The sequence below is a fragment of the Apodemus sylvaticus genome, chromosome 4 (assembly GCF_947179515.1).
Source record: "Apodemus sylvaticus chromosome 4, mApoSyl1.1, whole genome shotgun sequence".
NCBI classification, from domain to species: domain Eukaryota; kingdom Metazoa; phylum Chordata; class Mammalia; order Rodentia; family Muridae; genus Apodemus; species Apodemus sylvaticus.
Genome location: NC_067475.1, coordinates 54,680,915 through 54,704,963, shown reverse-complemented (window position 1 = coordinate 54,704,963; position 24,049 = coordinate 54,680,915). Strand labels below are relative to the sequence as shown.

The 24,049-nt window shown below is 42.9% G+C and overlaps 1 protein-coding gene and 1 long non-coding RNA gene across 2 annotated transcripts in view; both read right to left on the bottom strand.

Moving 5' to 3' along the window:
* The window catches only part of Stxbp3 (syntaxin binding protein 3), a 49,078-nt gene that overhangs the window by 7,121 nt on the left and 17,908 nt on the right, over window positions 1-24,049 (bottom strand). The window contains exons 7-15 of the mRNA XM_052179420.1: window positions 17,939-18,093; window positions 14,802-14,892; window positions 11,639-11,763; window positions 7,751-7,846; window positions 7,573-7,630; window positions 3,773-3,838; window positions 2,618-2,698; window positions 1,124-1,262; window positions 458-564 (exon numbers count right to left, since the gene is read on the bottom strand). Coding sequence (XP_052035380.1) covers window positions 458-564; window positions 1,124-1,262; window positions 2,618-2,698; window positions 3,773-3,838; window positions 7,573-7,630; window positions 7,751-7,846; window positions 11,639-11,763; window positions 14,802-14,892; window positions 17,939-18,093 — 918 coding nt within the window. The remainder of the gene's footprint in view (window positions 1-457; window positions 565-1,123; window positions 1,263-2,617; window positions 2,699-3,772; window positions 3,839-7,572; window positions 7,631-7,750; window positions 7,847-11,638; window positions 11,764-14,801; window positions 14,893-17,938; window positions 18,094-24,049) is intronic.
* LOC127682790 (uncharacterized) lies at window positions 18,374-21,418 on the bottom strand. The gene is made up of 7 exons (XR_007977428.1): window positions 20,623-21,418; window positions 19,831-20,256; window positions 19,310-19,582; window positions 19,157-19,218; window positions 18,851-19,065; window positions 18,731-18,790; window positions 18,374-18,637 (listed from the first exon to the last, which is right to left on the bottom strand). It is a non-coding gene; the product is annotated as an uncharacterized LOC127682790 (long non-coding RNA).

The following is a 24,049-nucleotide window of genomic DNA, read 5'->3' as shown; positions in this document are numbered from 1 at the left end:
TTGTCTCAGTAAATGTAAACAAGCCGGGCGATGATGGCGCACGCCTTTAATCCCAGCACTTGGGAGGCAGAGGCAGATGGGTTTCTGAGTTCGAGGCCAGCCTGGTCTACAGTGTGAGTCCCAGGACAGTCAGGACTACACAGAGAAACCCTGTCTCAAAAAACAAACAAACAAACAAACAAAACAAAAAAAACAACAAAAAAGAAAATGTAAACAAAAACAAAACAAAAAGAGCCTAATTGTTTCCTTAATAATCAAATTCTATAAAATGAAGTCAAGATTCCCATATACAAAACTAGTTCACACAGGGACCTCATGGAGCAACACAGTGTGTCTGCCTTCAAAAGTAGTTAATATATGGTCATCCACACAAAGACAGACAGACAGATACACATACAGACAGACAGACTCAGTGACAGAGAAAAACAGACACACACACACACACACACTTCCTTACTGGGGGAACAATGGGAACACCAAGGTGACTCCAGTTACGAATCATATCGCTATCATCTTCTATCTTCACGTTGTGGATCAGTCTATCCAGATTTTCTTCAGTGGTTCCTTAGGAAAGAGAGACAGGCGCGCACACTCAGATTCCTGCTACTGCAGCTAGCTCTAGCACTGAAGGGCTTCCTCCATGACTAAAGCTGGAAGGAAGCCATCCCCTCCAGGATCCTCCCATTTCCTCTGTCTCCACCTTACTAAGCATTTCCTTCTGAGGCCTCCACAACTCCCTTGTGTTGAGTAGTAACAAGCTAGTTATTAAACTGTGACTTGGTGGGTAGGGAGATGGCTCAGAGGCTAGCAGAGCTTGCTGCAAAGACCAACAGCCTGAGTTTGATCCCTGAAACACATATGGTGAAGGGAAAAATGGAAACTCAAAATGTAACCCAAACGGCAAGATCCCAGAGTAGATACCATGTGGGGACTGGCCATGTCTGTGGGTGCTATAACCCAGAAATAAAATCACCTCCAGTCATAGGCTGTGGCACATACCTTACCATCCCCACCACACACATGGAAATTATCTGTAGCAACTGAATGTAAAGTGTGACTAAGGCTAGGTGATTTTAGAGTCAGGATTTAATGCAGTTTTAGAACTGAGCAGGTGCTCCATTACCATTAATGCCGAAGATGTAGAGCAGGACTGCCCGTATTTTGTCGCAGTTGTCATGGTTCTTGTTGAGCAGTACTGGGAGGAGCACCAGCATGGAGTCCTTCACCCGCTGGCCTTCGGCATCTGTTCCAAGTGCCAGGTCCTAATGACAGTAAAGTGCACACAGTGCTCTGCAATCTACACTTGTTTTGCTGTTAAAAGTATCTCTTATTAAACTGTCAGATTTGGGTAGAACAGATGATTCTGTTTCTCCGTTTCACAGGAGACGGGAATGTTAGGTGCAAACTATTCATTGCACAAAATATAAAAGGTCATAAAGCAGATCAGAGGGAGAGAAACTCATATGCACCTGAGCTCAGTCTGAGTCTGAATGGGCTCTTGGTGCAAAACAATGGGTTTCTTAATATTTGTGAAAGAACAGAAAATATCTTATCAACAGTTTTAATATTAATCACATGTTCAAACAATAGTGTGAACATATTGGGTTAGGCTAATTTTATTTCCACAATTAGTTGCACTTCTTTTTAACTTCATAGTGTGATTACAGAATAGTTAATACTGCAAGCAACATGCATTCGATTTGTTAGTGTAATATTCTGAACAGGTTAGGAATATTCAAAAAAACAAGGGGCTGGAGAGATGGCTCAGCGATTAAGAGCACTGACTGTTCTTCCAGAGGTCCCGAGTTCAATTCCCAGCAGCCACATGGTGGCTCACAACCATCTGTAATGGGATCTGATGCCCTCTTCTGAAGGTGTGCCTGAAGAGAGCAATAGTGTACTCATACATAAAATAAATAAATAAATAAATAAATAAATAAATAAATAAATAAATCTTGAGCGTTCTTGCAGGATGGCGCACCTGCCCTGCAGTCCTGAGAAAGGGCTGCGATGAGGCTCCGCTAACGTAGCACTGCACAGCTCAGCCGCAGCTCACAGGGCAGGGACTCCAGCCAGGGTCAGAGGGCCCCAGTATGATCTAAGTGACCCCAGGGCCTCATAATAAGGATGACTCTGGTGTTTCTGAGAGCTGGAGGAACTGGACCTAGACAGAGGGAGCCCTGCAGGTCTTTGTTGTGCCTTGGAAGGACACAGGGGAACTGCCGTCCTCGTCTCTGTCTACCTCCTGGTACCCTTGCCATGCGGTGAGCTCCTGTGCTCTGTCAGACATCCCTGTTATGATGGGCCACATGCCTAAAAGCAGTGCAGCCAATTGTTTATAATACATAAGTCTCAAGAATTCTCAACCAAATGTGCCCTAGCACCAAACCTTAACCAACCAAAACTGTAGCCAAAATAAGTCTTTTCTCAGTGGTAATCGTTCCAGTGTTTGTTATAGTAACACAGAGCCATCAGACATCAGACACTGCCTAGGTGAGTCCCTTCTAAGAGTCCATGATTTTGTGGAGCCCAACCCCTGTACTGAGCGAAAGCTTTACGTGCTAGCTTACAGTCACTCTGGGGTCTACTGCGATGCGGTTTCTGGGCCTGTGCATACCTGTTCAGTTTTGCAGAGCTTCTCAATATTCATCTTAAACTTATTCATGCAGTCTTCGGCTAAGTTAAGATGGACGACTTGCTGAAAACCGGAAGACACTGATTATTTACGACACTCTAATCACTCTTTCTGAAATTGATAATATTAAACTTAAAAAAAAATGGGTGTTTTCCCCAGATGGGTGTCGGTTATGTGTGTGCCTAGTGCCCAGAGGCCAAAAGAGGGCATTAGATCCTGTGGGACTGGAGTTACAAATGACTGTGAGCCACCATGTGGGCACGGGGAACTGAACCGGGATCTTTTGGAAGAGCAGCCAGCGCCCTTAACTGCTGTGCCTTCTCATCAGCCCCAATTTAAAGTTTTAAGATAATATGGGTTTCAGTGTAAAAAAGAAACATTAAATAAAGAGAAACAGCTCAAGAAAGGCAGTGAGAATCAACATGACAGATGCAATCAACAGACAGCGAACAGAGCACAGAGCTGAACCTGCGTGGGGTCTGAAGACGAAGAAAACACAGGCAAGTGAAAAGGCAAATCCTAAAGAGGGACAACAAAGGGTCTCGTTTATATTGTTGGTTCTTGACTGGAATACAACATTACAAAAGTGTGACAAGAGAGTGACTTCCAGAAAGGGCTGGGCTCGGCATGGTGGCTCACACCTAGTCCCAGAAACCTCAAGGATTAAGTGGACGGACCTGCCTCAGGTCTGACCGTACCCTTGGATGGAGTGAGTTCCAGTTCAGTCTGAGCTGGAATGAGACCCACCTCCCCACTACCAAAGAGGAATGGATAGATGAACAAATGGACAGACGGATGGGAGGACAGGGGGAGAATGGGAAGGAGGGAGGAGTTTACCTGGACAGCTACACCTTAAGCATTTGGGTTTACAAACATCACTAGTTAAATCTCACACTGAATTGTTCTATGAATTTGAGAAATACTAAAATTATTCTGTTCAGCTGTTCAAGACAAATCGATTTCTAAAAGTGTTTTAAAAAAAATACAAATGATGTAGAGGGAAGTCGGTGGCTCCTTGGGTCCGTCCGGGCATTTCTCAGAACTACAGTAAAGGCAGCACAGACAGTATAGGCGGTGCTCCAGGGACCCTGCTAAGCAGGCAGGCAGGCAGAGCGCCCACGCGGGGGCCTTGCTTACCTTCGAGATCTGTTTTCGGAAGTGCGGCATCTTCTTCATCAGCTGGGTAAGAGCACTAAGTGATGTCTGGAAGCAAACAGACAGAACAAGCCATGCTTCAGATATTCCACAGCATAGTTTTCCAACCCAGACTCCTAAGTCTCAACAGACTTAGCTAATTTAATAAACACACTAGGTTTTAAAAGAACTATGGGGGCTTCTGACTCTCACAGCAAACCAGCTGCCATCAAGCCACTCTTCCCTGCAGACTGACAAAGCCGGGCCGTGATAACCCAGCAGCTGATCCCCAGGGCCGCTTCCCTCAGGGCTGCCTAGGTAGGTTTCACAGGCTCAGTGTTACAGGGAGAAAGGAACCAGCCAGAACATAGATAAAGCCTGTACAGTGGCTTTCCTCACACCCCATATCCTGTACAACTCTGGGCGCAGCATTTCAAGGCCGGTAGAGAACAACTAGGGAGCTAAGCACTGGCAGGGATTTCAGAAGAGTCTCAGTGCTCAGGACACAGTAGCCTTCTGATTCAGACAAAACAAAAAGACTGAAGCAAACACTCCAGACATTCAAATCACATCTCAAATAACTAACACCAGAAGTGAAAGGAAGAGAAAGAATGCTCTTCAAGCCCTGGGGCTTGGCAACTGCGGCTACAAGGAAATACCCTGATAGACACTGAGGGAGAGAAGTTACACATCAATCCCAGGAATGTCCAACTCAGGGAGCAGGAACAATTACATCAACAAGGCAAAGGGCATTAAACTGCATGCAGGTGAACTACATGTAAACTAGCCTAGGCCGGCCACAGGTGGGTCAACAGGTCACAGTGCTGGCCGTGATCCCCAGGGCCCACGAGGACGGAGTGGACAGCGGACTTCACTAAGCTGCCTTCTGGCTCTACATGTGCACTGGCACTCATGCGCTCAGGAGCAGATGGAGTGCTGAAGACAATGGCCAGCCTTGCCTACAGGACAGTCAGGGCAAAGTATCTTACAAAACAGAAACAAACTCAGATTCTATGTACCAATGAAACTGACTAAATGGCCTTTAACAACTAAATTTTAATGGGGGTAACTAAGTTTTGAAAATGAGGTAATGGTGCACCAGGGAGCCAGGAGACTCTACAGCTTTCTGTGCACAGCACACCAGGAGAGAGAGATTTCCCAGCAGTGCTTTCACTTTTGCGCTCAGAGGAGTAGGACACAGGCTCATAGGCCCACAGGAGGAACAAACTCCAGCCAGAGACAACAATACCAACTGGCACCAGAGATAACCAGATGGTGAAAGGCAAGCACAAGAACGATCAACAGAAACCAAGGCCACATGGCAACATCAGAACCCAGTTCTCCCACCACAGTAAGTCCTGGATACCCCAACACACCGGAAAATCAAAAGTTAGATTTAAAATTCTATCTCATGATGCTGATAGAGGGCTTCAAGAAAGATTTAAATAACTCCCTTAAACAAATACAGGAGAACATCAGTCAACAGGTAAAAGCCCTTAAAGAGGAAACACAAAAATCCCTTAAAGAAATAGAGGAAAACACAAACAAGGAACTGAAGAAAACCATCCAGGATCTAAAAGTGGAAGTAGTGAGACATCTCTGGAGATAGAAAACCTTGGAAAGAATTCAGATGCAAGCATCAACAACAGAATACAAGTGATAGAAGAAAGAACCTCAGGTGCTGAAGATACCATAGAAAACATTGACTTGACAGTCAAAGAAAATGCATAAAGCTGGCAACCCAAAACATCCAGGAAATCCAGGACACAATGAGAAGACCAAACCCAAGGATTATAGGTATAGAGGAGAGAGAGGATTTACATCTTAAAGGCCCAGTCAATATCTTCAACAAAATTGTAGAAGAAAACTTCCCTAACCTAGAGAAAGAGATGCCCAGGAACATAGAAGAAGCCTACAGAACACCAAACAGACTGGACCAGAACAGAAACATAATAATCAAAACACCAAACTCACTAAACAAAGAAAGAATATTAAAAGCAGTCAGGGAAAAGGGGCAAGTAACTTATAAAGGCAGACCTATCAGAATCACAGCAGACTGGGCAAGTAACTTATAAAGGCAGACCTATCAGAATCACACTAGACTTCTCATCAGAGATAATGAAAGCTAGAAGATCCTGGGCAGACCTCATACAGACCCTAAGAGAACACAAATGCCAGCCCAGGCTACTATACCCAGCAAAACTCTCATCATAGATGGAGAAACCAAGATATTCCATGATAAAACCAAATTTGTCCACAAATCCAGCCCTACAAAAGATAATTGATGGAAAATGCCAACACAAGGAAGAAACTACACCCTAGAAAAAGCAAGAAAGTAATCTTCCAACAAACCCAAAAGAAGATACCCAAACATATAAATAACAATCACTATTCCTTAATATCTCTTAACAATGGACTCAACTCCCCAATAAAAAAACATAGACTAACAGAAATATTTCTCATGTAAATCTTTAATTTTTATCAGAAAATGTTTGTAATTCCCTTTTTAATTAATTAGTAATGTTTTTTAGTCTACCATTTTATCTGCATTATTTTTCATGATAATCTTCAATTTTAATGTCTTTCTATATATTTCCTCTATTTTATCAGAAGTGTTTTCAATGTAAATCTTTGATTTTATCACAAATGTTTCTAATTTCACCTTCAATTAGAGTTTTTACATCTACCATTTTATATGTAAAAATTTCCACAAAACAGTCAATTTTAATGTGTTTGTCTATATATTTCTTGAATTTTGCCAGAAATATTTACCATGTAAATCTTCAATTTTATCTGAAAAAGTTTATAACTCCACCTTCAATCAACTTAAAATTATCTTTATGCCTATCATTTTATCTGTATAATTTCCATGGTAATCTTTAATCTTAACATGTTTTTCTATATATTTCTTCAATTTTATCAGAAATATTTTCCATGTAAATCTTCAAGTTTATCAGATAATGTTTATAATTCCACTTTCAATAAATTTAGGAATACTTTTATACCTACCATTATTATAACTATATAAAATCTTCCATGATAATCTTTAATTCTAACATGTTTTTCTATATTTTTCAACAATTTTATCAGAAATATTTTCCACGTAAATCTTCAATTCTATCATAAAATGTCTCTATTCCATATTTCAATTAATTTAGCAATGTTTTACATGTCTAACACTTTACTCTTTAATTTTCCATGAAAATTGTCAATTTTAACGTGTTTATCTGAAATATTTTCTATGTAAATCCTTAATTTTATCATAAAGTGTCTTTACTTTCCTTTTCAATAAGGAAAAATATATATACATACATATATACATACATAATAGACACACACACACACACACACACACATATATATATATATAAATTAAGGTGTAAATCATAAAAAAAAAATGAGGTAATGGTTGCCTAGGACTTTATTTTCTCAATTTCACTGTTAGAATGTCCCCAGATAGACAGTTAACGGTAATTTTCATCTTTTTCACTGTCAACTGTGCTTATAATTTACCTCTGCAGGGACTGCAAGATGGCTGAGTGGGTGAAGCACTTGCCTGACAGTTTTACATGAGAATACATGTAAAGATGAGAGAGAAACTAACTCCCAAGAGTTGTGCTCTCACCACCACCACCACCACCAACACACACACACACACACACACACACACACACACACACACACACACACACACAAGGTAATGAAATGACCTGTGTAAACTCAGCTGATGTCAGCTCCAAGAGGCTTTGTCTCTAAAATAAAAGAAAACGAAGAACTCTGGCCTCGCCTTGAAAGACTCTTACCTTCCCTTCTGTAGCTTTCTTTGTTGATGAAATTTCCTTCATAAGCTTTGGAATTTCCCTGTCAGATTGTCAGAAAAAATGTCTAAGTTAGTTCTTTACAAAACTATTTTAAGGCTATAAAATATACTTCAGTAATTTAGTCCCTATAAACTATAGAACAAAGAACAGGTTCACATACTCCAAGACCACCGCGATGTGCCGGTGCCGCACCCGCACCCATAGGTCATCGTCTTCTTCAAGAACGGCTTCCTTCTCTTTGCCATCTGTTTTGTACCTATGATAAACCAAGGAGAACATTTTTGGATTCTCTACATCAGAAGGCAGAAGAAACATTTTTCCAAACAACAATTCCGAAAAACAAACTGAAGTACAGATTCAGCCTGCTACCCAAGGGATCGAACCCCAAAGCAGAAAACCCCAAAGCAGAACATCTGTTCCTCTCAAATGTTAGGTTTACAGTCTTAGCAGAACATCACCCTGCAGTCAGCTTTAAGAGTAAGTATAGTGCACTCGGAAGGCAGAGGTTAGAAGGACTGGAGTCAATGTCGTCCTGATAGCAGTGTTCAGCGGCAGCCTGAGTTACACCTTGGCGCCTGACCCAAACAGCGAGACTATGAGGACTAAGCGACCGCCACCGGCAACACTGAACGCCTGAACGGTGGTTATGTCTGTAATCACTTAAGATGGCCGATGTGCTAATAATTTAGCCCAACCATCAAACATCTGTTAAGAAGAGAGCCGCCACTCCAGGCAGGCTGTTGAAAGTGTTTGGTACAAATTCACAAACACCACACACCATCTGCTGCTTTACACTACCCAACCCTATAATCACACCTCATGTAAAGAATAGGAAGAAACAAGAAAAACTAAGATGTTTGTAAAAAATGTTATGACAGCTTTAACAAGTTCTGCTGGAGTGCACAGCAATGCAAGAGGTTCATGGAACCCATGCAATGGGCTTTTTGACTGATTGCCTTAATGTAATTACTTTTCTTTTAATGCATATACCCTCCTTTCATTTTGGAGGTAGGGAAGACTCAGCTGTTCTTGGGAATGTTAATTTCCTGAGGCAATATTAGGAACTACACAGTGTTCCCTCAGTTCTGAACTATGGACAATACATGTAGGTTTTTTTTTCTGCTATATGAATGCAAAAATTTCTATAACCCCAAAATTACAAGCTTCATTTACAAAACAATCTTCCTATGTGGTCTTAGTTAAGATACCTAAAGATAAAATGGCTGTGTTTAATTACAAAGCTAACCTAAGGATGGAAGCCCTTTGTTATGCAGAACACCGATGTGTATTTACATAATACCTTTGCTGTTTAAGTGGCTTATAAGCAAACTAGTAGCACAGGGGCAATATTCCCAGCCCTTGGGAAGCAGAGGCAAGTGGGCATCTGTGAGTTCAAAGCCAGCCTGGTCTACATGATAAAATCCACACGAGCCAGGCCTACATAGTGAGGCCCTGGGAGGGAATGTGTGATTTCCAGATTAGCAGGGATGTGAGTCCCACTTCAGTGTGTGAACACAGAGCAGGCAACGCAATTAAACTACAACCGGGGTGGGGGTGGAGGCAGAGGTGATGTGAGACTTAGGGACTACTGCATCCACTTTGCCATTTTCTCTGAAGAAATGGAAAGTCATTTAAAGGTTCTGAGAGAAGCGATATGCACTGAAGGAGATCTTACTAAGACTTTCTCCCCTGAGTTGGAGAAAGACTGAAAGGGTGGTGGGGCAAAGACAAGCAGAGCATTAGAGATCAGTTACAAGTCTGCAGGAAGACTGAGCTGGAGGTCAGTCTGGGAACATCGTGAGTTCAAGGTTAAGGCTTCTCTCCAGTTAAACAATTAGATAGGTCTTTAAAATGCACGCATGAGTATTTACTACTCAACTGAGTGTTCTGAACTTGCTTGTCCATGACTGAAATTTTGACTTGAGTTGAGACAGGAGCTGCATTTGCTGTGGGGAGCACTGGCTGTGCACTAGAAGGCACCATCAACTCGGGTGTGGACACACAAGTCCAAGACGCTCACTAGGGACGTGAGGCTGAGGTTGAAGTCAGGATACACACAATGTGGGAGCCAAGGTTGGAGGAACCTTGAGACCAAGTATGGTTCTGAAGTATGTAAACGGAATCCCCAAGCTAAATACCAGAACATCCCAACCCTAAGAAGCAGGGATTAAGAAGGAACATGAGACCAGACTTTTGGATTTAGTAAAGCAGAGGTAGAGAAGGCATTTCTGGGCTGGCTCAGTGAATTAAAGCTCTTACAATAGAAGGCTGACAGCATGAATTTCTGAGTCTGACCAGTGGATCCCACGGGAAAGGAGCTCACTCCATATGTTGTCTCCATGTTCATGGACGGGCACATGCATACCTGCACACCCCCCCCCCACACACACCCCCACACACATACATGGAAGGGCACGTGTGTACCTGCATTTGTGCCCCCCTTGTCTCTCTCTCTCTCACACACACACAAACACACACACACACACACACACACACGCACACGCACACACTCATGCGTATGCACAGCATACTACCACAGTACTTCTATTTTTAATAAGAAATCATCTCCTATGTAAAAACTGACGGAGCAGAGGGAGTTTATATTTCCACATCAGTCTTCTTTCTGAACTTTTGTGATTCAGTTAAAAAAGGTAAAACTGTCTTTTAAAACATTAACTCTCTTCCTTACTCTTAAGCATTTAAATCTTCCTTTGTTTGCCAGCAAACCCGGGAAGAACACACTTTTATACTAGTTAAGTACTGTCTAAAAATTCTATCCAGTCTAGAACCAAATTCTCTATCGTTTGATATCAGATTCTTTTCAAAGCCTACTGAGCAATACATCATGGAGACCTAAAGAATAACAAGGGTGTGGGAAATACTTCGCAAAATCCCAAACAAACTGCCGAAAACAATTTTTATAATAGAAAAATGCCTCTGCTGATTTCCTAACACAGATATAAACAATACAAAAGAACTAAAAATAAATGAATAAATAAATAATAAAGCAGGATTTAACTGGAATGCAAGTAAAAAGACAATGGAAATATAAAAATTAAGAAAAATTGCAAAGTATCATAATTATCAAAGTATCTGTTAAATAAAACTACTATTAATTACCTAACTAATTAATTAATTAGGTTATTTTGTGGTACAGTGGGTTTACTGTAGGGCTTCATACGTGCTAGCAAGTGCTGTACAACTAAGTCTGCTTAGTTTTATTCATTTATTTAAATCTAATTTGTTTTTTTTAGTTGGGAGTCTTACTAAATTGCCCAGGCTGGCCTTGAACACATGATCCTCCTGCCTAAGGTTCCCAGCAGCTGGAATTATAGGTCTGAACCACTAGGCACAGCTCTACAAATTAGCATAAGCAAAATTTTATAAAGTTAATGTTCATTTTTATTGCATGTTCAAGTAGTAAGTCTGCCTGTCTTGAACCTGTTATGCAGCCTGGCTAGCATCAATCGCCCGGCTCTCCTGCTGAAGGCTGCTCAGTGCTGAAATTACACATGGGCTGATGCCTCACTTCAACAAGCAAATCTTGGCCAGAAAAGGACTATTTGGACTTAGAGATCATGATGTCAAAAAGCACAATGAATGTGTGTGTGTGTGTGTGTGTGTAAATCATGGGAAACTAAGTAAAGCAGTTTCTTAAGAAAAGTTGCTCATTTTGATTTTTGCCCAAGTAATATCCCTATTTAAGGGTCACATCAATAATTTGGGGGTATATGATTTAGGATAAACACAGTTTAATCATCTTGAATATAACATATATGAAATAGAATAAAGGCCTGGTATTTACTCTAAATATAAGTAAAATGTCTGAATTCAATTTGTTTAAATGCACTGTATCATAGCATAGTCGAGGAAGCCAGTCCACTTCAAAGCTCTGAGGCGAGCTGCCCGTTAGCTTATGCCAGGGTTAGTCAGGAGTGAGAGAGAGGGAAGGTCTGTGAGTAAGCAGGTCCCAGGGCTCCCGACTCTGCCCCGTCAGTCATCACGGTCTGTCTGCACGCCCCCTAGCGGCCCTCCAGTGTATACTTGCTTGTATGTGTCATTCTCAATTGGTAGCAGATCATATGCCATTGCCTGAAAGGTCAGCTCATGCAGGACAGTGGACACAGGGTCAAAGCCACGGTCAACTATTAAGAGCTGGGACTGAGTTTTACCCTAGAATAACAAGATAAAATTATCTTAAGAAATTTTAGTACCTTTATGTGAACACATTTTTAATATCTTAGAAAGTTTAATCCTTTCCCTCAACAAAACACATTAAAACAAAAACACAATAAAACAAAACAAAGAATTAAGAAGATGCAGGTATATGAAAACAAACAAAAATATGAGTGGCATAGTAGGGAAAACAAGACTATATAACTAACATTTTCATAATCATTAAGAGGTTAAATACAACTATATAAAATTCCCAATTTTTTTTTGAAGTTACAGTACCATTTGGCTTTCCCTAAATTCTCTTTCTTTCTTTTCTTGTTTTTGTAGGATAGGGTGTTCACCATGTATGTAGTCAGGCTGACTGTGGCTCTTTGCCCTCCCACATGCTGGGCCTATAGACACATACTATGCCTGCTCAAAGTTATCTTCTTGTACATTCAGTTCCACAAACAAGAAGGCTGACATAAATTATGAGTACTCGAGTCCTTTGTATTAGACATTTTCTAGCCAAGAAAGGCATTTTATTTCAGAGGCACTACTTCAGTTCTTACAGTTCCTTGAGACAGATATTAATTATATCCATGTGACAAAAGAGGCCATTAAAGCTTAGGATTAAGTAATTCTCTAGGTCACACACAGCTGCTAACTGGCAGAATAAAAATTTTAAACCCAAGTCAGCTCTATTTCAGTGCTTGTACTTTGAATTATTAGAATTAAAATAGCATATTGAATATGCTATTTTAAGAATAGAGATCATATTAACAAAACTATGATTATAAATAATAATAAAACCCTGTTAACATTAATTTCACAACAACACGTACCACTCAACAGTGAGTGAGTAACTTTGCTGAGAAATTCTACCGCTAATGTTTGAATCATTGGCAATTCTTTTGGGGTGAAGAGGCGGTGGAAGCTGGGATCAAACCCAGGGCTTCCTGCTAGGCAGAAACTGTCCTACTAAGCTATTCCAGCCCCTTTCCACTTTCAATTTTGAGATAGGTAGCCTAGAGCTCACTTTGTACCCAGGCAGTCCTTGAACTTGTGATCTTCCCTCCTCAGCCTCCAAAGTAACTGGGATTACAGGTCTGTGGTACCAACTCTGGTTCACACTTCACTCTTAAAAGTAACTAATTCTGCCAGGTGGTGGTGGCACACGCCTGTAATCTCAGCACTTGAAGGGCAGAGGCAGGCAGATTTCTGAGTTCGAGGCCAGCCTGGTCTACAGAGTGAGTTCCAGAACTGCCAGGGTTATACAGAGAAAGCCTGTCTCAAAAAACAAAAACAAAAACAAAACAAAAAAAGTAACTAATTCTTAAGCTTCTTAGTCAAAGAAGTAAGAGGTAACTAAAACTCAGACATTTCCTGTTCAGTTACACACAGCACACAGAGGTAAGTTACATCAGACTTTCAAAATACTTTTGAGTTCACTACTGACTCTCCTAATAAAGTCTAAAACAGTAAGGTACAGTGATAAAGAGAATATTTTGGAATCAAATCAGTTAAGTTCAGCCACAGTTGGTTTCTCGCTATATGACCTTGGCCAAGATTCTCAACCTCTCATACATTAGTATTTGCTTGGTAAAAATTACACAGAATGACAGAACCTTTCCCTTGCAGGATTGTGTGAAGTTAAATGAATTCTCATGACACACAATATGTATGAGTTAGAGTCTGCGGAAACATACAAACAAAAGGGCAGTGCTATGTGTATGATATAAAAGCTTTGGGATAGAAAGACCAGGGAGGTAGCATCTGTCTTGGAGAGTCAGGAAGGACTTCGAAGAAGAGAGGCAAGCCTTTACCAAGTGCTTAAATAAAGGAAAGGTGTCAAGCAATTGAAGATGAATAATTTCCCAGGAGAAAGAATAAAAAGGAGAAAGGGAGAGAATATTTTGCCTTTTCCCACTGAAACTCTGCAGGACTAAAGAGGTATTTATTATCATTCCTTGACTTAACAAATATTTCTACTCACTGCCCACTGTTTATTAAGCCAGTCTATTTTCTCACAGAACAATAGCTTTCACTAGACCTCCAAGTCAAAAGTCACTAACTTTTCAAGTAACCAGCACTACATCCAAAGTGACATCTCCTATTGTTTAACACTGGATTTTACTTTCTATGTCTCTACCCAGACTCCTGCTACTCTTGCACAAACGCCCTTTGAAATGCTCTCATCACTCTTGAAGCTCGTGGCCTCGTCCTGTGAGGCTTCCAGGACTGGTTCAGGTGAGGTGACCCTAGCTTGTGCTGCCACTATATTCTGTATTTCCTTCCCAAGCCGCCTCCTGCACAGCGCTGCCAGTCCGTGGCTCCCCTGGCCACCTCCTCTTCTAAACTAGGGCAGTTCCAGCCTTTGCTCCGTAGCTATTGAGGTGCAGTGTCTCAGCGCTCACACCATTTGTCACCTCCTCCTTCTCTGGCCACACCTATGTGCTGGCATTCCCCAGGTCCCGACCTTGGTTATTTTTAGAAGACGGTAACAAAGGTTGCTGTTTATTACTCTTCCATGTACAAAATAGTTGGCTGTTTCCTCACCTAATTCTCACACCACCCAAGCAAGGCACACACTACCCCACTCATTTCAGAGATGAGAAGCCACTCAAGGTAGCAGATGGTGGCAATCCCAGCATTTATTAAATATTAACCTAGAGGAAGGCATTATTCTGAAGACTTCATAGATATCAGTTCATTTAATCCTTTTTTTAGCTTAAAAATAGGCATTTTATTTCCACTTTCAGGAGACAAAAATTTAGGTCAAAGTTCTGTAATTTGCCTTAATTAACATAATTATTAGTCAAATGGCAGAGCCAAAGTTCAGACTCACTGCTGACTTCAAAGCCTCCAGCCTCCCCCTGGGCCACACTGACAAACCACAACCTACTAAGCTTTCCACTTGAGGACTCTCAAATCACAACTTCAGACCCACCTTAGTGGTCCCCATATCAATACTAGGAAATGAATGAACAGGTTGCTCTTGACTTATAAAAGAAACACAAGCTTTATGTAGTCATTATTTGCCATTTAGAAATTACCTTTATTAGGCCATTTTCATCAATTTTGTAGTAGTCTTCAAGCTTTTTTTCAACCAGCTGTGCAAGCTTACTGGCATTATCTAGAGGTTTGCTAAAAATGGAACAAATGTTTTAACAATTATCTCTCAGGACACACTTTACAATAGTATAAAGTTAAATTCTAGAATAAGACCTAGCAACTTTAGGTTTAGAAAATAATAAAAAAATTATAAACATGAAAAATTTAGATATCAGATGTCATGTAATTGGCACTGCCTCAGCATGTGCTTCAGACATTTAGCACGAGGGAATAAAACAGTACACACAGAGTGCCGCTCCCGTAATCCCCCTCCGTCAATACATCCAGTCCCCTGAAAGTCACCGAAGGACACTAAAGCCATTCTCAATTTCATGCATTATAAACAACATGGAACGGAACATGCTTGGCGCATCTCTCCACGACCACTGCACATTAAGGTGTGAGTCCTGGCCTGTTCTACACAGTCTGCTTTCAATGAAGGGACAACGGCGGCCTCCTCCAGTGCGGGGGTGGTGGTGGTGTGGGGGGTGGTGGTGGTCTGGGGGGTGGTGGTGTGTGCGGGGGTGGGGAGGGTGTTCCCTCCCATGCTCTCCACTGTCATAAAATGGAGGCTCGTGGAAATCTGCTCAGTGGTTTAAAGGGCTTGCTGCTCTTTCTGGAGACCTGGCTTTTGTTCCACACCAGGCAGCTAACAACTGCTGTACCCAGTCCTCTTCTGGCCTCTGGGTAACTGCACACGTGAGGCACATGAGTTTGTCCAGGCACAGACACAAGGAGAAATAAAAGTAAACAAACATTTTGTAGTAAAAATAAGATGGCAGCATCATACTTCACATGGTAACTTCATGATCAGTGGTATTAGTATATTTTATAAACCCACAAGACAAATGTTAGAAAATGATTTTCAACTAGTATACTAACACAAAAACAGGAGGAATGAGCAGGGGAAGGTCTTCATATGAGGCTTTTAAAAAGGTTTAAGAACTTTTTGGTTTTATATTTTAAAAATAAATGTACACTAGTCGGAAGGTGATGGTGCACACCTTTAATCCCAGCATTCTGGGAGGCGGATGCAGGCGAATCTCTGTGAGTTTGAGGCCAGCCTGGGCTACAAAGTGAGGTCCAAGACAGCCAGGGCTACAAAGAAACCGTCTCAAACAATAAAATAAAATAAAATAATAAAAAATAAAATAAAATAAAGGTATACTTACAAAGAGTAATATATATTTTTTGAGGAAAAATAATTTTAAAAAAATAATTTTATTTTAGAATTTACCTTAAAAGTTTATATAGCATATTCTTAAAGAATGGGTAGAATTTGTGTAGTTGTGTGTGTGTGTGTCTGTGGAGGCCAGAGGTCAACGCTGGGCTTTTCCTCTGTTGCTCTTTATTTTGTTTTATTTTATTTTCTGAGACAGGGTCTCTCACTGAATGTGGAGCTCACCATTCCAGCTCGACTGCTGGCCACTCCCCAGTGCTGCCACAACAGGCCTGGGCACCATGACAGCCAGGCTTATGTGACCGTGGGAGATCTGAACTCTGATCCTAAGGCTTGCCCAGCAAGTATTTCATCCATGGAGCTATCTCTCAGCCCCAGAATTTTAAAATTTCACTTAAATTTAATTTACTACTACTAATAATTATTATCACCAACAATAAAACAAGGAAACATTAATAGTATAGTTATCAATGCTATTAATAATGATTGAAATCAATAAACTATTAATACTTGGTAAATATTAATAAGTAATCGATAACAGACTATTTAAATTCATCAAAAATTTCATTTTTCTAGTGATTGAAAACCGTGTCTCTAGGTAAACTATTTGCTTATAGAATGGCTGGGCTCACTCGCTTCCCTGAGCATAGCCCGCCATCAACAGCAGAAGGGTAAAGGACACTAAACTCCATGGAGAGGCGGCCACTCAGCTCAGCTCCACTCGGTACAGACTGTAATTAGCATATTATTTATGCGTTTCCAAACTCCCAAGGTAAAAAGTCTATCCAGGGATATCTGAGTTAAAGAGATTTACTATATTGCTTTAATAATAAATAAACAGTAGATTTTATTCCTTTTTACATTTTTTAAAAATTTACTATGGACACTAGCATGGAGTAGTGCCAAGGTCAGAGGTCAGAGGACAGCTTATGACAACTGATTTTCTTCTTCTATCACATAGGTCTAGTAGCTTAAAATCAAGAGTATCCATCCAGCCCTTGGTAGCAAGCTCCTTTATCTGCTGAGCCATCTTGCTGGCCCCCAACATCAATTTGAAAATGCACACATTAAGAGTAATGAAGTTTGCAGTAGAACACAAATTTGCAGTTACATATTTCACCAATCAACTGGGCAAATGCCAATATTTGGATAAGAACCTGCTCAAGGAAAAGCCAAAGACACACTCGCTACATGTAGCAGTGGGGTGTGGTTGCTATCTCTCTTAGTGATTTAGAGGCAAACTCCTTTCATTCTAACAACACCATGAGAAAACTATTATCGTCATTCCTATTTCAAAATTAAAAATTCTTAAGACTTACAATTCTAAGACTAAACAGAGTCAGTAGCAGAGCTACGATTAAAGCCTAAGTGACTGAGAAAAAAAAAAAAACCTATGAAACAAACACAGTCCTAGGATCCCATCTATACCAGCTCACAATTAGCAAATGTGAGCTGCAGAGCAGCAGGTGGTCTGGGGGGAAGCAAGGCCGCTGGGAGGATGGGGCCTCCGGGAAACTGCGGATGTGGTTCTTCACCGGAGGGGCAAAGGCTGTTGTTCACATGGAATAAACTAACACACCTTCATAGAATGAATGCACTTTACTGTAAGTTGATTTTTATAAAGAAAAAAGTAAATAAAGTTATGTGGTATAAAAGTTGAAACTTATCTTTTTTTTTTTTAAAAAACTTTCTATAAATAAATGGAATCAAATTTAAGCTCTAAAATTCAGTAACAGGCTATTAGCTACTGTATGATCTGAAGCCTCAACATAAAATCTTCTGTATGCAGGGCATGGCAACTATACAAGGAAAATCTATTTTGCAAAGTGATAGAAAAAAAGCAGAGTCTTGGTGTGTGCTTCGGCCTCACAATGAGCGAACAGGGCACACAAGCCTTACCTCTTATACCTCACGCCAGGGTTTTCATCCAGAGTGGCACACACTGTCACAATCTGCTCAGCCATTGCTTCCATGATTGCTTCTTTCCTGCTGGCATTACTAGGGTCTGGACTGTAACAGTAATAGAATGCATCCGGTACATCAAGGGTATAAACCTAAGTTAGGCCAAAAAAGTTATACTGTCAATCTAGAGACTTGATTCTGAAAAAATATTTTAAAAAACACAGCTAAGCTTGAGACATTACAGGACAAATGTTGTAGATTTCCTCCTGAAGCCATTGCCTTTCTCTTCCTCAGATCTCATCTGTGTCCCCTTCATGTCTCCTGTCTCACCTGTGCTCCCTTCATCTCTCCTCTGTCTCACCTGTGTCCCCTTCATCTCTCCTCTGTCTCACCTGTGTCCCCTTCATCTCTCCTCTGTCTCACCTGTGCCCCCTTCATTTCTCCTGTCTCACCTGTGCTCCCTTCATCTTTCCTCTGTCTCACCTGTGCCCCCTTCATCTCTCCTCTGTCTCACCTGTGCCCCCTTCATGTCTCCTGTCTCACCTGTGTCCCCTTCATCTTTCCTCTGTCTCACCTGTGCCCCCTTCATCTCTCCTCTGTCTCACCTGTGCCCCCTTCATCTCTCCTCTGTCTCACCTGTGTCCCCTTCATCTCTCCTCTGTCTCACCTGTGTCCCCTTCATGTCTCCTGTCTCACCTGTGTCCCCTTCATCTCTCCTCTGTCTCACCTGTGCCCCCTTCATCTCTCCTCTGTCTCACCTGTGCCCCCTTCATCTCTCCTCTGTCTCACCTGTGTCCCCTTCATCTCTCCTGTCTCACCTGTGTCCCCTTCATCTCTCCTCTGTCTCACCTGTGCCCCCTTCATCTCTCCTCTGTCTCACCTGTGCCCCCTTCATTTCTCCTGTCTCACCTGTGCTCCCTTCATCTTTCCTCTGTCTCACCTGTGCCCCCTTCATCTCTCCTCTGTCTCACCTGTGCCCCCTTCATGTCTCCTGTCTCACCTGTGTCCCCTTCATCTTTCCTCTGTCTCACCTGTGCCCCCTTCATCTCTCCTCTGTCTCACCTGTGCCCCCTTCATCTTTCCTCTGTCTCACCTGTGCCCCCTTCATCTCTCCTCTGTCTCACCTGTGCCCCCTTCATCTCTCCTCTGTCTCACCTGTGCCCCCTTCATCTCTCCTCTGTCTCACCTGTGTCCCCTTCATGTCTCCTGTCTCACCTGTGCCCCCTTCATCTTTCCTCTGTCTCACCTGTGCCCCCTTCATCTCTCCTCTGTCTCACCTGTGCCCCCTTCATCTCTCCTCTGTCTCACCTGTGCCCCCTTCATCTCTCCTCTGTCTCACCTGTGTCCCCTTCATGTCTCCTGTCTCACCTGTGCCCCCTTCATCTTTCCTCTGTCTCACCTGTGCCCCCTTCATCTCTCCTCTGTCTCACCTGTGTCCCCTTCATGTCTCCTGTCTCACCTGTGCCCCCTTCATCTTTCCTGTCTCACCTGTGCCCCCTTCATCTCTCCTCTGTCTCACCTGTGCCCCCTTCATCTCTCCTCTGTCTCACCTGTGCCCCCTTCATCTCTCCTCTGTCTCACCTGTGTCCCCTTCATGTCTCCTGTCTCACCTGTGTCCCCTTCATCTCTCCTCTGTCTCACCTGTGCCCCCTTTATCTCTCCTCTGTCTCACCTGTGTCCCCTTCATCTCTCCTCTGTCTCACCTGTGCCCCCTTCATCTCTCCTCTGTCTTACCTGTGCCCCCTTCATCTCTCCTCTGTCTCACCTGTGCCCCCTTCATGTCTCCTCTGTCTCACCTGTGCCCCCTTCATCTCTCCTCTGTCTCACCTGTGCCCCCTTCATCTCTCCTCTGTCTCACCTATGCCCCCTTCATCTCTCCTCTGTCTCACCTGTGTCCCCTTCATCTCTCCTCTGTCTCACCTGTGTCCCCTTTATCTCTCCTCTGTCTCACCTGTGTCCCCTTCATCTCTCCTGTCTCACCTGTGTCCCCTTCATCTCTCCTGTCTCACCTGTGCCCCCTTCATGTCTCCTGTCTCACCTGTGTCCCCTTCATCTCTCCTCTGTCTCACCTGTGTCCCCTTCATCTCTCCTCTGTCTCACCTGTGTCCCCTTTATCTCTCCTCTGTCTCACCTGTGTCCCCTTCATCTCTCCTGTCTCACCTGTGCTCCCTTCATCTTTCCTCTGTCTCACCTGTGCCCCCTTCATCTCTCCTCTGTCTTACCTGTGTCCCCTTCATCTCTCCTCTGTCTCACCTGTGTCCCCTTCATCTCTCCTCTGTCTCACCTGTGTCCCCTTCATCTCTCCTCTGTCTCACCTGTGTCCCCTTTATCTCTCCTGTCTCACCTGTGCTCCCTTCATCTTTCCTCTGTCTCACCTGTGCTCCCTTCATCTTTCCTCTGTCTCACCTGTGCCCCCTTCATCTCTCCTCTGTCTTACCTGTGTCCCCTTCATCTCTCCTCTGTCTCACCTGTGTCCCCTTTATCTCTCCTCTGTCTCACCTGTGTCCCCTTCATCTCTCCTGTCTCACCTGTGCTCCCTTCATCTTTCCTCTGTCTTACCTGTGTCCCCTTCATCTCTCCTCTGTCTCACCTGTGTCCCCTTTATCTCTCCTCTGTCTCACCTGTGTCCCCTTCATCTCTCCTGTCTCACCTGTGCTCCCTTCATCTCTCCTCTGTCTCACCTGTGTCCCCTTCATCTCTCCTGTCTCACCTGTGCTCCCTTCATCTTTCCTCTGTCTCACCTGTGCTCCCTTCATCTTTCCTCTGTCTCACCTGTGCCCCCTTCATCTCTCCTCTGTCTCACCTGTGCCCCCTTCATCTCTCCTCTGTCTTACCTGTGTCCCCTTCATCTCTCCTCTGTCTCACCTGTGTCCCCTTTATCTCTCCTCTGTCTCACCTGTGCCCCCTTCATCTCTCCTCTGTCTCACCTGTGCCCCCTTCATCTCTCCTCTGTCTTACCTGTGTCCCCTTCATCTCTCCTCTGTCTCACCTGTGTCCCCTTCATCTCTCCTGTCTCACCTGTGCCCCCTTCATCTCTCCTCTGTCTCACCTGTGCCCCCTTCATCTCTCCTCTGTCTCACCTGTGCTCCCTTCATCTCTCCTCTGTCTCACCTGTGCCCCCTTCATCTCTCCTCTGTCTCACCTGTGTCCCCTTCATCTCTCCTCTGTCTCACCTGTGCCCCCTTTATCTCTCCTGTCTCACCTGTGTCCCCTTCATCTCTCCTGTCTCACCTGTGTCCCCTTCATCTCTCCTCTGTCTCACCTGTGCCCCCTTTATCTCTCCTGTCTCACCTGTGTCCCCTTCATCTCTCCTGTCTCACCTGTGTCCCCTTCATCTCTCCTCTGTCTCACCTGTGTCCCCTTCATCTCTCCTCTGTCTCACCTGTGTCCCCTTTATCTCTCCTCTGTCTCACCTGTGCCCCCTTCATCTCTCCTCTGTCTCACCTGTGCCCCCTTCATCTCTCCTCTGTCTCACCTTTGTCCCCTTCATCTCTCCTGTCTCACCTGTGTCCCCTTCATCTCTCCTCTGTCTCACCTGTGTCCCCTTCATCTCTCCTCTGTCTCACCTGTCCTGTTCATTTTCCTCTTACCCTCTGCTCCTGTTTAGTCTGTCTCACTCCAAGTTTTCTTTCAAATACAGACTGAGCTGACTGCTTTTTACAACCTGTGCAACAGAGGAAGGTCTCTGAAGTGGTAAGGAGTCAAACTAAAAACATGTAATGCTTGGTACAAAGAACGATAATCTTAACCCAGTACAGATAATGCAGAAGCTTCCCAAGGTACATACATATATCTTGGAGTCACACCCTTAAATTTCTTCCCCAAATCACAAGTCACCATGAAAGACACAAGACAACATAAATACAATGAAATCTCACAGATATGGTCACTCACTCAACTAACAAATGCACTTCCTTATGTACAAAGAACTGGGCTAGTCTCGTAGTACAGTGTTATCTGAGAGATAGACAGGAAGGAATTCAGAGTTCTTTGATACTTCCTCAGTAAAATAAATTTGGAGTTTTCAAAAACAGCGATAGCAAGCTAGGCTGTGGTGGCACACTCCACAATCTGGAGGTGGAGGCAGGTGGATCTCTGAGTCTGAGTCTAGCCTGGTCTACAGAGTGAGTTCCAGGACAGCCAGGACTACACAGAGAAACCCTGTCTTGAAGAAAAAAAAAATAGTAAGAGTAATCCCTTCTTAGTTTAGTTAAGGCACTGGGTGTAGGAATGGATGAGTAACAAATAAAGATTATGTAACAAGTTGTGAATAAGCTTTCTTGCTTTTCCTTTCACTCAAAGCCATTTACTCCCTGAATATAACCAACTACCATAGCAGCAGCCCGAACATAGACTGAAGTTCAGCTGTGCCAACCCAAGGTCTCTGCTTGCAAAGGCTCAACTGCTGCGTTATTACCAACTGACAAGAACTCTGTGCGTGACCTGTCACCTTATAGTCACTACCCCAGTGCAGCAGGAAATGCCATTATCCTAGACCTAAAGGATTTCTAGGTATGGCAGCAGTTCTCAACCTGGAGGTCATGACCCCTTTGACGGTCAAATGACCATTTCACAAGGGTTGCCTAAGACCATCCTCCATATCAGAGATTTACAATTCATAACAGTAGCAAAATTACAGTTATAAAGTGGCAAAGAGCAGCATTTTATGGCTGGAGGTCACCACAATACGAGTAACTGTATCAAAAGGTCACAGCATCAAGAAGGTTGACTGTGGAATGGTGGTAGAGGAGACAGAACATGTAAGAAGCTCTCAGAACCACTATGTGTGCGTGTGTGCGTGTGTGTGTGTCTGTGAGTGAGTGTGTGTGCGCGCGCGCGCGCACATGTGGGACAGAGAGGGTAATGACTCAGCGCTGGATGCTTGTCTGGCTTCTTCAAGGCTCTGAGTTTGAGTCCCAACACCCACCAAAGACAAACAAATCCCCAAAACAAAAATGACTGACAAGAGCAACAAGAAACAACTGTGTGGTTCCAACCTATTTTTTTTTCTCCTGGTTACATATCCATGAGGTCCCAGAATACAGAGGATATAAAATGAAACTGCAGCCAATCACAATGACTTCCAAGACTACTTCTCCTTAAAGTCTTCAGGACCAGTCCTAAGTGTTGTGTGCCAGCTCCTCTGTAATGGTCACCCTGCAGGAGCTGTAGCCCTGCAGTAAACAGACTCAGCCAGCTTATGGGAAGGCCTATTGCACCGGCCCTCCTTGGGACCCACATTCCCACTGCTCCCACATCTCTCTGCTCCTGCGTCTTTGCATTCAGATTATTCTCACCTCCTAGAATGTGCCTCTTAATTGCTGCCATGTCAAACTGTATTCATTTTTCAAATGCTTCCCCAGTCTCCTAGTAAACACTCATTTGTGACTGACTATGACAAGTATTCTGAACAAATACACTATCCTTACTTTATACAGTAATGACTCCAGTTCACTGGAGTATAGCTCTACTATACTATGTTGCTATAAGACACTTTCGGTTTCCCATGTGCTTAGTGTAATGTGACTAAATTTTAGCTGATACAGTATAAATGAAGATTCTTACTTCATTTTGTCTGTTTATTATATATTGTCTGTTGTCCTGCTATCTCATATAGGAATTCTATAATCATCTGGCTCACAAAGGTACTGCCTAAAAGAATAGGCTCCTGGCAATTCTGTAGATCTACCATGTAAGACTTATAAAGCCCATTTCCTGACATTTATAGAACGAGAAATATATTCTCACATTTTAGGCAGCTGAAAGATTAAATTTTCCTGTTGCACTCAATGAACCTAATTCTAATTTACACAGCTTTGGCTATGCTGTGCCTCTTTCACAGTTCTAGATTAAGGCAGTGAGAAGGCTGCCTTGATCTAGATAGTATCCAGCTGCCATGGACTCTCCCTGTGTGGACCAGGCTGGCCTTACACTTGGGATGGCCTTTGCCTCCCCAGTGCTGAGACTTCAGGCATGCTCCATCATGTCTTGCCCTGACAAGACATTATGATTACATTTCAGATAAACCTCTGTTCCTAGCTTAAAGCACTTAGTAATCTTTCACATGAATTTCCAATATATTTTTATTCTCACCATAATTATTCTGTA